Here is a 14758-nt window from a genome sequence, read left to right on the forward strand (position 1 = left end):
TCCTCTCACTCAAACATCAACATAAGCACCGTAGCATCTCCTCTCCTGGTTCCCTCTTTTTCAGTGACTGAAGCTTCCTGAGTTTAAAAAAAACGATGCTGAAAAGAAACCGCTGTCTCTCGTCTGCGTTTGGGTCCAAATCTTGGTATCTGCCGACATACCCAAGGAATTCAAACTGTGGACTACCGGACAGAAAGTACTCCACACGTTGTTCCCCTGGGTGGGAACCGGAAAAAACATGCTGAGGATCGAAACTCTGGACTACCGCTTTGGACTCTTCTTGAACGCTTCATGCAAGATCAACGAACAGCAGAATCAGGAAATCGATGCATTACGGATCGCAGTGATGCAACATTGAGTAGCTTTGGACATGATACTAGCAGAGAAAGGAGGACTTTGCGTCCTGCTGCACTTACATACCAGACAATGTACACTCATCAAACATGACTGACGCCCCGAACGCCTTGAGACAGATCCAGCAGGCCCAAAATCAGGACTATGTGAGTGATACAAGTGACTGGTTTTCTTGGCTTTACACTGGCTCCTGGCTACAGGTGCTACAAAGACTGCTCATTGGAGTTGGAGTATTTTTACTTTTATTTTGTGTTTTGTAACATGTATCCTGCCATGTCTAAAACTCATGATTAGCCGCATAATCGTTTCCACTGTAGCTGCATACATAGCCGTGACAAATGATGATGATGATGACCCCGACCTGTTGGAATGTGAAGACTTTGTGTGATTAATGATGATGTGACAGAAAATGTACAACAAGATGTTACATACTGATATCTCACTTAAAGGTTATACTGACAACAGGAGGGAATGTCAATGGAAAATTGTATTTTTTAGTCAGTATAAGCTTTTAATGATATAAGTTTAACTGTGATAGAATGCTGCATGATGACCTTTTCATTGCTTAGAGCTGATTGTTCTTTATAAAACGTGTTCTGATATTTCTATCTGAATCTTCCCACAGTGATAGTAAGAAGTCGAACAAGCAGTTCTGACCTCGCACACACACACACACACACACACACACACACACACACACACACACACACACAATCACATACGCACATGCTCACGTCACTGAACAAATGTATTCATTTTTCTTGTGTATAAATAAAGACAAGTGCAAGAACAGAGCGCACTTCACAGGGCCCCACTCTGGTGTGAGCGCTCTGTGACCCGCCCTTGCAAATAATACCTGCAGCGTGTGCGTCTCCACTCTCTGATTCTGAGGTGAAGAAGTGTTTAGTGTTTAGAATAATTCTCTTGACAGTGGGGTTTGGTGTGTGTGTGTGTGTGTGTGTGTGTGTGTGTGTGTGTGTGTGTGTGTGTGTGTGTGTGTGTGTGTGTGTGTGTGTGAGTGACCCCATCATTGGTAGATCATCAGCATCTGTCTGTGTGTTGCTGTTTTTGTCATCACGTTGAGAGCGTTACTGTTTCAGTGGAGTTTGCTGCATTTTTCTGTAACAGTGCAGGAACTTTGTTTGCTGTTTGCCGCGAACACTCGTTAAATTAATGAGATGCAAATCTTAGTGGATAAGAATGATCTTTGAAACAGTGTTAAACTGCTAGAGTTTACATAAATCTGTATTTTAGGGGGTTAAAGGTCGTGTGTAGGAGTGTATCTGTAGCTCAGCATGATGTCCTCTGTGTTCCTCTGATGATGCACGAGGTCGCGAGCTGTGCCATCTGTCTTTGTAGGAACACTGATGTGAGGACTTTTTGGACAGTAAGGACACGTTTGCCGGGCTCAGATTTCAGTCGAGGTGAGCGTTGGTTGTGAGGGAATCAGGCTGCATCATGTCAGCGAGTGTCCTTACGAAGACAAGTGCACACATGTTGGTGTGTTGTGTGTCGAGCCGTGCTCTTTGTACTGGATGTGCCGGCACATTCGGACCCCCTGGCTCCAGCTGGGATCAGTGTCCTTCAGGAACAGGACTGACGAGCTGCTGTTTTCTATGAATGTGAGTCTGTGCGACATGTTTCAGCACAGCAGGTTGTCAGAGGGCTTTAAGAAGCTACGGTTTCTGATGCTGAAACAATATTTTAAACTGGATTTTGTCTCACAATACTAACGTAGTGAAAGTGGTCAAAACCATTTTTAATCCATCGGAAATATTTTAATCATTTTTTTCTTACTGTTTAACCTTGTTATAACCTTTTTCTGTTATTTGACTCGACTTAAAGTCAGCTGAGTTTACTATTTGCTGTCTGTGATTATTTTTAGGATGATCTGATATCGTCGTGTTGGTGTTGTTCCCAGATCATCATGAAAATGTTGTTCCAGGTTCAACATTGCAAGTGACCAATCACATTGTTGTGACGTTATTCTTTGGCGCGCCAAGCCATTCGTGCATTTATGAAATTCCAATGTTGCAAGGACGATATCAGTTCTGCTTAGCGTTTATTAAAGGGTCAGGGCCCGTTGATCGGCGGACAGAGGCGGTTTCTCGCACCTTAAGTACAGTTTTTTGTTTTACGGCGGTTTTTCCCGAAGTGGCAAAAGTATGACGTCACAACATCCTGATTGGTCACTTGCAATGTTGATCCTGAACAACACCAACACGACGATATCAGATCATGCTTATTTTTACCTTACATTTAATTGGTTATGGTCAGCTGCAGTGTCTTAACCATTTATCCGTACATGTGAATACATTTGAAGTGTGAGACATTCCTGTTGGAAAGCTGGAAAAGTCCAGTTTGAACAGTCGGGAAGAGCAAACAGAGACATGGAAGTTCTTACTGCTGATTTCAAAGGATCTGATCAGTTTACAGGAGGATACCTGCCCATCATTACTGTTTGTAGTTTTTAATGGACTACATGTTCCACGAGCTCTTCGGGTGGTGGTGAGATTTTCCTTTAAAAAGCTCAGGAGGAAGACATGACCATGTTGGTGCAGTGGTGAGGAGGTGGACGGAGACGCTGCAGAGCTCTTCTGTTAAAGGGACGTTTCTGAGTTCGAGTCTCTCGGGATGTCTGCTGATGACTCAGCCGGAAGCAATCTGGTGTCGGTGGACTTTGAAGTCTTCGGTCACGTCCAGGGTCTGTATGTTTAACTCCCTCTGCTTCTTAGACCTGCTGGCCTCTGAGAGCCTGTAAAATGATCCACTGCTGCTTAATTTAGGAACAAGCTGGGCTGGCCTCACTTTCACTTCTTAGAGCCTCATGAATGCCACCAATTTCACAAAAGCCCAAACAGACCACCTCTGTTAGGCTGTGTAAATAAGAAAATGCACAAAACAAAAAATGTGACTTTTGGAAACAAGCTGTTAAAAAATAGCAGCTACTAATTTCAACGTTCTTTTCTCTCCTTCTTATTTTGACAGGAGTCTGCTTCCGAATGGTGAGTTTTCCTTTGATCTCTCTTTTTGCTGCTTCCAAAAACCAAACCCTCAGCTCAGTTCGAGGCCCAGTCTGCATGAGCACAGAAACTTAGCTTTTTCTATGCATCTTGGCCTTTTGCACACATGTAAACGGTGTCTCAATCATCCAGGTAAGGAAATCCTAACAAACTGATTCTGTTCATCTGGACGTTTTCAGTGGGAGAAACATTACGTCATCATCCAGGTGACTTCTTCAGTCTCAGCTGACTGCAGGTTTCCAGCCTTACAAACAGTACGTTTGCACAATGAGGCCGCTGACTAACAAGCGGCTGTGAGGTCAGTTTTTTGACCATAAATATGCAAACTGTCGTGACCACTGATCATTGTGACACTTTGCATATTAATTTACACAACTGGAGGCACGATCAGGTGTGGATTTCACAAAACTCAACAGGTTACAGTGGGAAAAAAATCCCAGTGAAAGCATTGAAATGAAACAACTTGCTTTAGCTCCTCCCCCTTTATGTCATCTCTAACCAGCTGTTGTTATTGGCTGCCCCTTCGTTTATGATTAACAGCATACTGGAGGGATATCGTTCCTCTGTGGAGATAAGCCAATAAACTAGAAGGATTATCCAAAACACAAAACAGACATTAAGTATATAAAATTATTTTTTTAATCCATTATTTTATTTACTTAATGTTTTTATGTCCCACATCAATCTTTTTTAACATCGGGGTTGAAGGATCTTATTAACCCCTTTCTTCCCTCCAGTACACGGAGAAGGAGGGCCTGCGGCTCGGGCTGGTCGGCTGGGTGAAGAACACCTACAAAGGGACGGTGGTGGGACAGGTCCAGGGTCCGGCTAACATGGTGGAGGAGATGTGAGTGCACACTGACACACCACAGCAGGCTCTGGTGCAACTCTCACTGCAAAGCGCTGCGGTGATACTCTTTTTCAACCACTAGATGGCGACCTTTACCTTCACAACACAACAGTTACCTGCTTCAGGTCTGTTATGTCGTTCAGAGAGCGGCCGCAGCAGATCTGCAGGCACAGATGCATTGGTTCAGGAGATTTATGAGCAGTTTAAAGAGTTCTTGTTCTAATGCAGGTGAATTGTTAAATATTAAATACATGTGACCGTACTGCGGTTTCTTCAAGCAGAGCTAATGGATTTATATCTGCTTCCTTTGGTGATGTTTCCTTTGTTTTCCAGTTGAACATTAGAAACTCTGAGTTCCCAGCTGTCAGTGAATGCAACGTAATGGTATCAGATCTGGGACTGAAGCCGGGCTCAGTTTGTTTTGAATGTCCCACTCTGTCCGGGTGGAGTGATGTCACCGGGTGGGGACGTCTGATTTAGATGACATCACCACCTCAAGGGATCTGCTGATGCTCCTTGACATCGCACACACACACACACACACACACACACACACACACACAACAATCACTTAAAGCTTGTTTGTTTTTGGCTCCTTGCAGAGCCAGGCGGGCGGGGTCCCCAGAGGAAGAAACGGCACAAAAACAGATTTAATTTAAAGCTTCAGCATAAATTTTAGGAGCTGTACGCACAGCTGGATGCTTCAGTCTGAACACAGAAGCAACTGCAGGCATTCAATGTGTTTACAGGCTGGTTACACACATGAGGAACTGTGATTGGCTGTATTACAACAAAAGGACATCTAACAGTCAATAAGACTGTAAAGGGTCAGGGTTAATACAGTTCACACACACACACACACACAGTTTCCCTCCGTTCTATATCACCTATTATTTCCATGTTAACACACTTGCTCTCACGTCCTTCCTGTCGACTCCACTTTCACCACGACCTCACTTCCTGCCGGGCCTGTGAAACGGGATCCAGCTGTTCCTCCGGGCATGCACGAGGAACAGGAGGGAAATAAGGAAAGATGAGGAAAGGAGAGTAATGCAAACGTTAGGCTGTGTGGAAGCATGGAGAGCGAAGGCTGGCGGTGGGAGGTGAAGCAGTGGGTGGTTTCTATTTATTCCTCTGGGAGAAAAATTCCCAGAGCCGAGCTGATGAAAGTGAAGGAATGGAAGCGAAGAAAGAGAAGGGAAAATCCTGACGTCAAACTACAAACGCTTTGCAGTTTGCTGAATTAAAACACTGGATATCGGCAACCCGCTGGTCATGGGAAATATGGGGTTTAATCCAAATGCATGGAAAATTTATATGTAATTAAAATATATTATTGGGCCAAACGTGGCACTGATTTAAAGCAGCAAACCCACTGCTCCCACCCACATGTTGGCTGTTACTGTAGGAAGTATGTTTTAGTTTAGCTTATGGAGTGTGTGTTGGGGCGTGTGTCCTGGGAGCCAGTAGTTTGATGGTGTTTATGGACACTGAAGCTTTTTGGGGATTTTCCTGGAAAGTCTGCTCCACATTTTTCCACATAGAAATTCCTCAAACTGTTAGAGGTGACCAAAAGAGCCGGGAAGGTCTCGTATCTCATGTTGGCAATAAAAAGTTTGATTACACGAGACGAGCTGCCTCGCTGTAAGATAAAGCACTGAGCTCAGTGCCTGAGGTGGCTATATAAGGATATCCCCTCTTTGTGACATCATACAGACCCAGCAGTGGAAAAAAGCACTCTGAGCTTCAGGCTCACAGAGGTTACAGCACGTTCACTGAGCTCATTATCAAAAACTTCCACCACTGAAACAGGAGATGTTTGATGGGAAATAAGGAAAAGCAGAATAGATCCACTTTAGGGAGTCCTTTGTTTTATTCAAGGCTACCTGTAGTTAGAATAATACATGTAACTTATAGGCACTTTAAAAACCTTCCAGGTCCTTAGATTAGTTATAATCAGGTCAATGAACATGTTGTGTTTTTGTCACAAACCTGTAAAGAGTTATTTGGCTCAGATCAGCAGTATTGTGGCTAAGTCGCTGAGCTGCTGACTTCCTGTTGGCATTGTGTGGAATATACTGTACATGAGGACAAGGTTACTGTAGCTAACATAAACTAAAGACTAAAGCTAGACGATGAAACAGATCTGGGGTCACTGAAATATAAATGATAATATTTGTGTCATTTCAAAAGCAATAAAATGAAAGAAATACGCAGGAAATCTGTTCAGTTTTACTGTATTTATATTCATATTTTACTAACTGCACAAAAACATTTTCTCTTATTTAACATCAACAACAGCGGCAGCTTTGCAGTTTATTCGTTGGTTTGGGGACGCCAGCTGGTGAAGGTCAGAGAGTTGGTGGAGGGGGCGGGTGGAGCGCAGGCAGGTGAGCAGGTGAGTACGGTCGCAGCAACGATGCTCTGGCAGAGAAGCATCGCAGCTTCCTCACAGCTGATTAACAGGCAGCTGCAGGACTGCCCAAAGGGAGAAACTCCACCCAGGGGCGGAGCAGGAGAAAGGACTACACCTGCGACTCCACCTGAGGCTTCACAACAAGGAAAATGTTTAAAGAAAAGCAGATGTCAGCCAGCCGCCCCACGACGTCATGTGCCGCTTCTTCTTTGCAGTTTTCAGTCTTGAGTTCTGACTTCCTGTTTCCTGTCTCTTCCTCCTGCGCGTCTGCCTCTCCATGTTTAGTTATTGCTTCTCACTTCATGTCTGATTTCAGGAATCATTTATCTCTCGTGTTTAGCTGTACCTGCCCTCCTGGCTCATGTTCTGTGATTATTACCACCTGTGCCTTGGTTTCCCAGCTGTGTCCACTTCCCCTGATTACCCCTGTGTACGTGCAGCGCTGTCATCCCCTCATCGTGGGCGTCGTGTTCTTGCTTCATGGGATTTGTTTTCCGTTTACCTCCATCTTCTTGCAAGTTGGGTCCTAATCCAACACTTCATGATATTAATAATTATAATTATAATTAGATTTTGGGGGGAGAAACACAACTAAGTGGAACCATTTTTAGTCTCTCTGTGTGCTAAACTGCAGCACAGCTGGTCTGATGAGGCTTTGTGCATTTACATATCGAGACTGAGGATGTCTGATGAGTGTGAGTCAAACACCTTCACTATGTTAGAATACCTGTTAGAGAGACCACAGACCCCTGACAAACACCAAGATTTCCACTAACAGTGAAAGTGATAAAAAAATAAACTTAACTCGCTGCATGAGACCTTTTGGTGGTTGTGCACAGGGTCAGTGCTGACAGAAATGATGCACTTATGATGTAATAACTGGAAATATCTCGCTTAGGGTGGAGCTTTTGTCATAGATGGAGTCCTTGCGAGTGTCGAAGTGCAGCTGCGCGTGAGCGGATCAGAGAGAAATGGCAGCAGATTAGAAACCAGCAAACATCCAGCTGCTGGAGAATTAGTGCTAAGCTGTGTGTGTGTGTGTGTGTGTGTGTGTGTGTGTGTGTGTGTGTGTGTGTGTGTGTGTGTGGACAGTAGAGTAGTGGGTCATGGAGCAGATCGGTCCACTGTAGACAGAGTTTGGCAAAAAAGCAAAACTAGGACAGCCACTCTTTCTCTCTCTCTCTCTCCCCCATCCCCACTCTTGTTCTCATGCTTGCTCGCCCACTCTCTCTTGCTCGCAGCTACATGGACGTGACCCTGATCCCCTGCAATCCTCTAATCTACACACACGCCTGCACTGGACCAAACGCTCATAACTCCCAGGGTTATGTAAAACTAGAGGAATGTTTTTATTTACCCATCATGCCCTTGGTTGTCCAGATGCAGGCCTGACCCCCAGTCGGCTGGTGGGGCCTTCTTTTCTCCTGTTTTGAACATTTTTGTCCCACGAGCCGTGAGGTCAGGAACATCGGTTTCAGGACTCTGCATTTTGAATCCACAACTTTATTGTTTTGGCCGTCAGCATGTTGGTTTTTGGAGCTGGACGTGACCGTATTTGGACGAGAGGTTGGCGTGCAAAGTTACCAGCTAAGAGTAGCTGGAGTAGTTCCCAAGCAGCATCCATAGACTGTATGTAGGAGCATCAGACAGACACTGAAGTCAGCCAATCAGTGCTCAGTAAGAACCAAATAAAATCCTAAAACTTCACTCCGCAAAGCCGGAGCTCAGCCTTCTCGGACGGTCGGTTAGTGGAGTTAAACTAACAGCAGCTCTGACAGTTTTACATCAGAGTCTGTGGTGCTTAAAAGTAACTGGATCCACGACTGGTTCCAGTTTTTATTGGACTTGAATGAAGAGCTGTCTGTGGACTGACTGAACTCTCGAAGCAACTCACCATCAGCTGCCGTCTCTGCATAAGCCATTCCATATCTGCCAGTAGGACACACTGTTGAAGCTGCTCTAACCAGCTCACAGTTGCTCTGCAAGCCACTTTGCAGCCCACCTCCACCCTAGTTCTTCCTCTTCTTGTTTTTTCTCACTGAATCGCCATGAATGCTCTTTCCCTTTTGTATGGTGGTGTTGATGCTGCTATCAAAGCTGAATATAAATGTCTGCAGACATAAATCATCTTTTATTGGACGATGCAGGTCTCAACCAGACTGATGCTGAAGGAAATGTAAAACTGTCACGATCCTCGAGGAACCTTTGGCTAGTTTAAGTAAGAATGTTTGAAATCTTTAGGCAGCAACCATAGAAGAGTCATTGGTGACCGATCATCGGCTGTCACAGTAAAAACTAAAAATCCCTTATCTTTCTGCAGTGCATGTAGGGTCAGGGGAAGGTTATAGCACTTAGACCCTTGTACCATAAACTTGAACTAATTTTCTGCACTCTCTTCTTTCTCATTGGGTCCTTTACAGGAAGGTGTGGCTGAGTAAAGAAGGAAGTCCCACCAGTCGGATCACCAGAGCCTCCTTCACCAACCAGAGGACGATCGACAAGCTGGAGCTCTCCGGCTTCAAGACTCGCTTCTGACCAATGAAGCAAAGATCCTGCGAACAGCTTCTCCACCATCCTCTGGGAGAGGTCAGAGGTCAACGATGCTCCTACAGATTCAATGAATGAAGACTCTGGATGTCATGGAATCACTGCTGCTGGTTTATTCAGAGGCTGACTGAGAATTTATTTATAGTTTTTAATAAGTTGGATGTTGACTTTGTGTCGCCATCTGTACAGCAAGCACCTAAAAACACTGAAACCATCAAAGCCTGATTTGTATGAATTAAATATCTTCCATCATCTTTACTTCTCGATGGCGTTCATTATCGACTGTGGCCTCTACATTAAGTTGTGTTGAGCGGTTTCCACGCGGGCTAAAATAAACTTGTAGGCTACGATCGAAGGCCTTTAAACTAAGACGCAAAAGGTTTTGTGAGACTTGTGTGTTATTAATGGATTTCCATCGTACGCCACTGTGTGATGTAAACAAACACGCCCCTGCAGTGATGTCATTACATAACAGCACATCACCTGATACGATTACCTGCCATCTGATCCAATTAAATCACAGTGAGAGGCTCCCGGATCGGCAGCAACAATCCCCTGAGGCAGCGGGAGCCCCAGAGCAGCCGTCACCGCAGCAACGGCCAATCAGAGCCAGCGAGATGTGAAAATAAAAAGCAGTTGAATGGTCCTTTAAAGGCTGCGCTCATCAGGAAATATCTGCAGTTACAGTTGCACACCACGCTGTGCGTGTGTGTGCTTAGACAGCAAATCTCCATGGATACACTGTTGGACGTGGACGCTTGTTGTCATGCCAACCTGCCCTGAGACTTTACACACAAACACACACAATGAAGACAATTGGAGATTAGAGAGGAGGAGGTGTTCGTGTTTTATGAGGATCTTAATTCTCCTCAGAGCCTGTGCACATGTAAACACGCCACTTTGTTAAGCGCACCTAGCTGCAGTCATGCACATCGCATACATGTTAGAGCAGACAGGAGAGACGTGGTGCTCAAAAAGCCCTGAACCCAAAGACGCTGCTGTCATTGTGTTTGCTGACCACTGAAAATAAAGATAATTCAAATAAGCATCTGTACTTTTGAGCGTTTCCTGGCCCACATGTGACACGATGGGTTTAAGAGGAGTGATGAAAGTACCGTGTCGCCCAGACACGCCTGTCATCAACTAAACCAAACCAAACACTCAGTGTGAACTGGTTTAAGACCTTTGCTGTTAACGGCCAGTTTATGCCCTGATGAACGGCAGCACATGCTGAAGTGATGTCACATCTGCTTTGTACCATCAGCAGTTCAGAGGAGCGACAGATCCCGAGTTCCTAAAAACAAGTCCTGGACATCAGCAGTGGACTTGAGTCACCTCCCTGTCACGACTGAGACCACAGGCGGCCGTGCCAGAGGTCCCCGTGGACCCGACATCTGCAGCAGCTGTCGTCCTCCACCCACCTCCAACCTTCTCTCATTTTTCCTGCTACAACAAATAATAACACAGCCGCCCCCACGCTCAGTGAGGTGCCATGAGAGCGAGAGAGAGGGGCAGCCCACCCACACTCTTCAGTCTCTGTGGAAATGCTGGAAAAAATCCACCAGCCTTGACCTGCTCTTCCTCCTCCTCTTCCTCTCCCAGCAACCAGCTTGGCATCCCATAGTGTTCACCATGGAAACGCCACTCTGTCTGCAAAGAGAAAGAAAGAAAAGTCGTCTCCTCGCCTTCTTTCTCTCGTGTGTCCTCTCCTCTTCTCCTTTCCTTGGCTTTGTTTATCCATTTTCTCCCTTTAAATCTGCCCAGCGCTCAAACTGCCCACACACTCTGTGCTATTCATCACACACACACACACACACCTGAGTGGGTGCTGACAGCCAGCAGTTACTAAGCAACATGTTGAAGTTGAGTGCAACTTTGCAGTGAAAGAAATGCTGACATTTCGCACAAACAGCATCTTCTGTTCTCCTCAGGGAGGCAGGAAACAAAACAGCCAATCAGCGACCTTGTTGTGACCATCAGACACAGTTTTACCATCACGCTGTCGACCGACAACGAGGCACAAACATGTTTTTGCAGCCAGCTGACTCAAAGCTTGAAATGAATGAACTGACTCTGATCTGCCTGCAGTTCCTTTAGTGTCCACTGGAGGCGTCATCAGTGAGTCAGTCCCCATAGACTCCCATGTTAAACAGTTCATCTGGAGGTAAACATGAGCTAAAAGCAAAGGACCGCTTATTTCTGGGACTGTGAAATTTCTCTAAGAAGTTACTTTTCTCAGTAGATTAGGCTGTGATGTAACTCATTTGTTTTTCATGGAATTAATCTGGAATTAATCTTTGTCTCCTGTCCATGATATCACTGATGGACTTTCTTTTGTTCAGTGGAATAAATGAGAGTTTATCCACTCAGATGTAACAACAGGAAGTGAATGAGCAGCAGGCAGACAACAGGGAGTGACTTCAGAGCTCTGCAGCAGCTGCTGCACGACAGGGAATTACCTCCACGACCTCTGACCTTCTCCTCAAATATGGCCGCGGTCTGTTAGACATTTCTACACGGTGTCTGGTATCTGAGTGATAATCCTACACACACACACACACACACACACATGCAGTGAGCAGCCTGTTGTGTTCATATCTTTGTCAGGGCCAGTTTGAGCTGTAGACCTTGAGAGTGCAGGAGTTTAGTGTAGATGTCTGTAAACGAGACCAAACACTGTGTGTGCTGCTGCTTGGGGAACCTGTGATGTGGCCTCTCACTCTATAAACCCATGTGTCAGATGACCACAAAGACAAAAAACATCTATGAAGAGACACAAAAGATCCACAGATGGATTGAAAATGTGCACAGTGAGGACTACAGCAGAGGGCTCCGTCCCAACAGACTCCCAGAAATAAACATGTTTACAGCGTTTCCCACTTTCCCACGTCTTCTTCTACAGAAATGAGTAAAAAGAAGTTATTTTACTTATTTCTCAAGACAACTGGAAAAGCTCTGTGTGGATAAATGACGCGCTCCCTGGATAGAGTGTCTGCACACTGAAACCCAGGTTTGATCACATCTTTGCTGCTTGCAGCTGTTGGTGGGAGTTTTTTCTCTGAGTTTGTAAGGCAAGTAGAAAGAATGAGATAATTAAGAAGCACAAAGAGAAATAGTGTGGTGTTTAAACCCAAACTGAGTGACACCATCAAAACTAACAAATGAAACCTACCTACACGACCACCAAAGAGCCCACTGTAATACACTGAGGGTGAGGCATCTTCACTTATTGTCTCGTAATAGCACAAAACAAACTGTTTGGCATCATGAGTCCATTCCAGCCTCATGCTTTACTCTCCTAGAGCAGCTTTGCATGACTCAGTCCAAAATCATATTTGTGGAGCTTATTCTCCGTTTTAGCTCCTCCCCTTTAAGCTTCCTGTCTTTTGATTGACTGCCCCTCTTAAAAAGAACGTTTGAAAAGCAGGTGGGCGGGGCTTTTATCCCCTCACATCTAAGAGCAGAAAACACTGTGATGACCTGAGAGTTTCATCAGCCTGAGCTCACTGGGACTTCTCTTACCTGCAGCGGCATCATCATTAGAAACTCTGGTCATGTTTAACGTGAACATCGATCAGTGGAATAGTTATAGCTCAGAGTCACTGAATAAAAAGCTTGATGTTATCTTTCTCCTGCAGGGTGATTTACAGAGTCGGTGGACAAATGGAGCTCTGATCTGATGATTCATCGAGTGGGAGGTTTATTAAGACCAGTGCTGCCGGGACGCAGAGCCTGAGGTCTGTTTCTGCTGGACACACGGGGAGGATGTGGGGGTTAGACGATGGAGATAAGATCAGGGTCACCCAGACTGAGCCCGACGGGAGGCTCAGCTGAGTATTTCTAACTGCATCTTTTATATTTTTGCTCCTCAGTGATGTTACACCTCCAACTTTTTGCATTTTGGCATCACTCAGTCTCTGCAGACTCTCCCTCCTCCCTGCCTGACTCTCCGCCCCTCACTCTTACTTTGGGAGATAGGCGCGCTTCTTATAAACTCCACCGCAGCACAGACGGGCGGAGACGTTCTGGTGCTGTAAGCTGGAGCCTAAACATGCACTGTCACTTTGATGAGGAGGGTACAGCCTCCTGAGAACTGATGGAAAAAGTATAGATACGTTTTTTTGTCCACTGCAGGGGACGTCATGAGGCTGGTCTCCGAGGACAGTCCTGTTTTTGATTGTAAACACACACACATTAATATTTTACATCAAAATATTTTATTATTAATGTAATCTGTCTATGTGTATGCGTACAAAGTAACTATACAGTTAATGAAAAATGTAAATGTTTACCAGTGATGGAAGAAAAGACTGAATGTTTTGGTTTTCTGACGCAGAAAATGTGTAAAATCAAGTTAAATCCTGTCAAAAAGGCATTAAATGAAAAAACAAATCACAAATTAATTGTTTTAGAAGTCTGAACATTTACACACCAACTGTACAAATTATAACTGATCAGTAGCATAAACGATTGTCATGCAGCATGTATCTGAGTTTTGTTTATTGTTTAGTCCTATTTTTAACCTATACAAGGCTGTATGGTAATTTGTTATTTATGGATTACGTGAAAGACAATTTGCATACACTGGTGGTAAACTTTTAATGTTTTCTACACCAGCCAGAGGCCATCTAGGATAATAAATGATAAAAACAGTCTCTGACACAAACTTTAAACAAAACAAAAAAGAGAGAAAAACAGTGAAGAAAATAAAAGTATTTTTGAATTCAAGAGCGTAAAATTGGCAGGAAAAGATGGAAATTATGTTTCTATTTATGAAGAGTTTTCATGAAACTTTCATTTGTTCCACGTTGGGTCACCTGACAACACGAGGTGTGTCGCTTCCATTTAAGTCAACATTTACATTTAAATGATGGCAGCATGGTGGCACAGCGGTTAGCACAAAGGTCCTGGGTTCAAATCCACCTCTGGCCCTTTCTGTGAATGTAACTGACACATGAGGTGAAATATATATTTTTATTAGTTATCTCAGGGAAACTGAAGAGTCTGAACATTCAAGAAAAGCTTTTTGAACCATTTATTTGCGGCTTTTTAAAACTGTTTTCTATCTTACTTAATACTTAATATATGTCTTAAGGTAAAAACTAAACTCAAATAAAATAGATGCAGAAAGGAAGCAATAATAAAATTATGCAGTAAAGTCAATCTCACATTCAACATGGCAGAATAAACAGAACTAAAATGGGCTGTTAAATTTGTCCCGCCCCTCCCTGAGCCTGGTTCTGCTGGAGGTTTCTTCCTGTTAAAAAAGAGTTTTTCCTTCCCACTGTCGCCAAAGTGCTTGCTCATAGGGCCTTGTGTGGTTGTCGGGGGTTATCTTACAGTATAAAGCGCTGAGCGGTTTGATTTGATCATAAATAAATACACTGAGTGTAGGCTGTGGGGATATGTCAGTGTAATTACTTTACTTTGCTCAGTACAGTAATATTTATGAAACTGCTGCGGATGAGGTTACTAAAGCAATAATCATCATAAAGCAGGGTCAGTGCCCCGGCGGGGTGTCCCGGTGTAAGAACTGAGCGCACCGTGCGCTGCAGTCCGGGCCGGGCT

General features: G+C 44.4%; 1 protein-coding gene across 1 annotated transcript; it reads left to right on the top strand.

Moving 5' to 3' along the window:
• The first annotated feature begins 2876 nt into the window (after positions 1–2876).
• LOC116335531 (acylphosphatase-2-like) lies at positions 2877–9444 on the top strand. Its single transcript, XM_031759257.2, has 4 exons — positions 2877–3058; positions 3343–3359; positions 4115–4224; positions 9064–9444. Exons 1-4 carry the CDS (start codon positions 2989–2991, stop codon positions 9176–9178), a joined length of 312 nt encoding a protein of 103 aa, XP_031615117.1. The 5' UTR covers positions 2877–2988; the 3' UTR covers positions 9179–9444.
• The last annotated feature ends 5314 nt before the right edge of the window (positions 9445–14758 follow it).

This window comes from Oreochromis aureus, linkage group 13, assembly GCF_013358895.1.
Source record: "Oreochromis aureus strain Israel breed Guangdong linkage group 13, ZZ_aureus, whole genome shotgun sequence".
Lineage (NCBI taxonomy): Eukaryota > Metazoa > Chordata > Actinopteri > Cichliformes > Cichlidae > Oreochromis > Oreochromis aureus.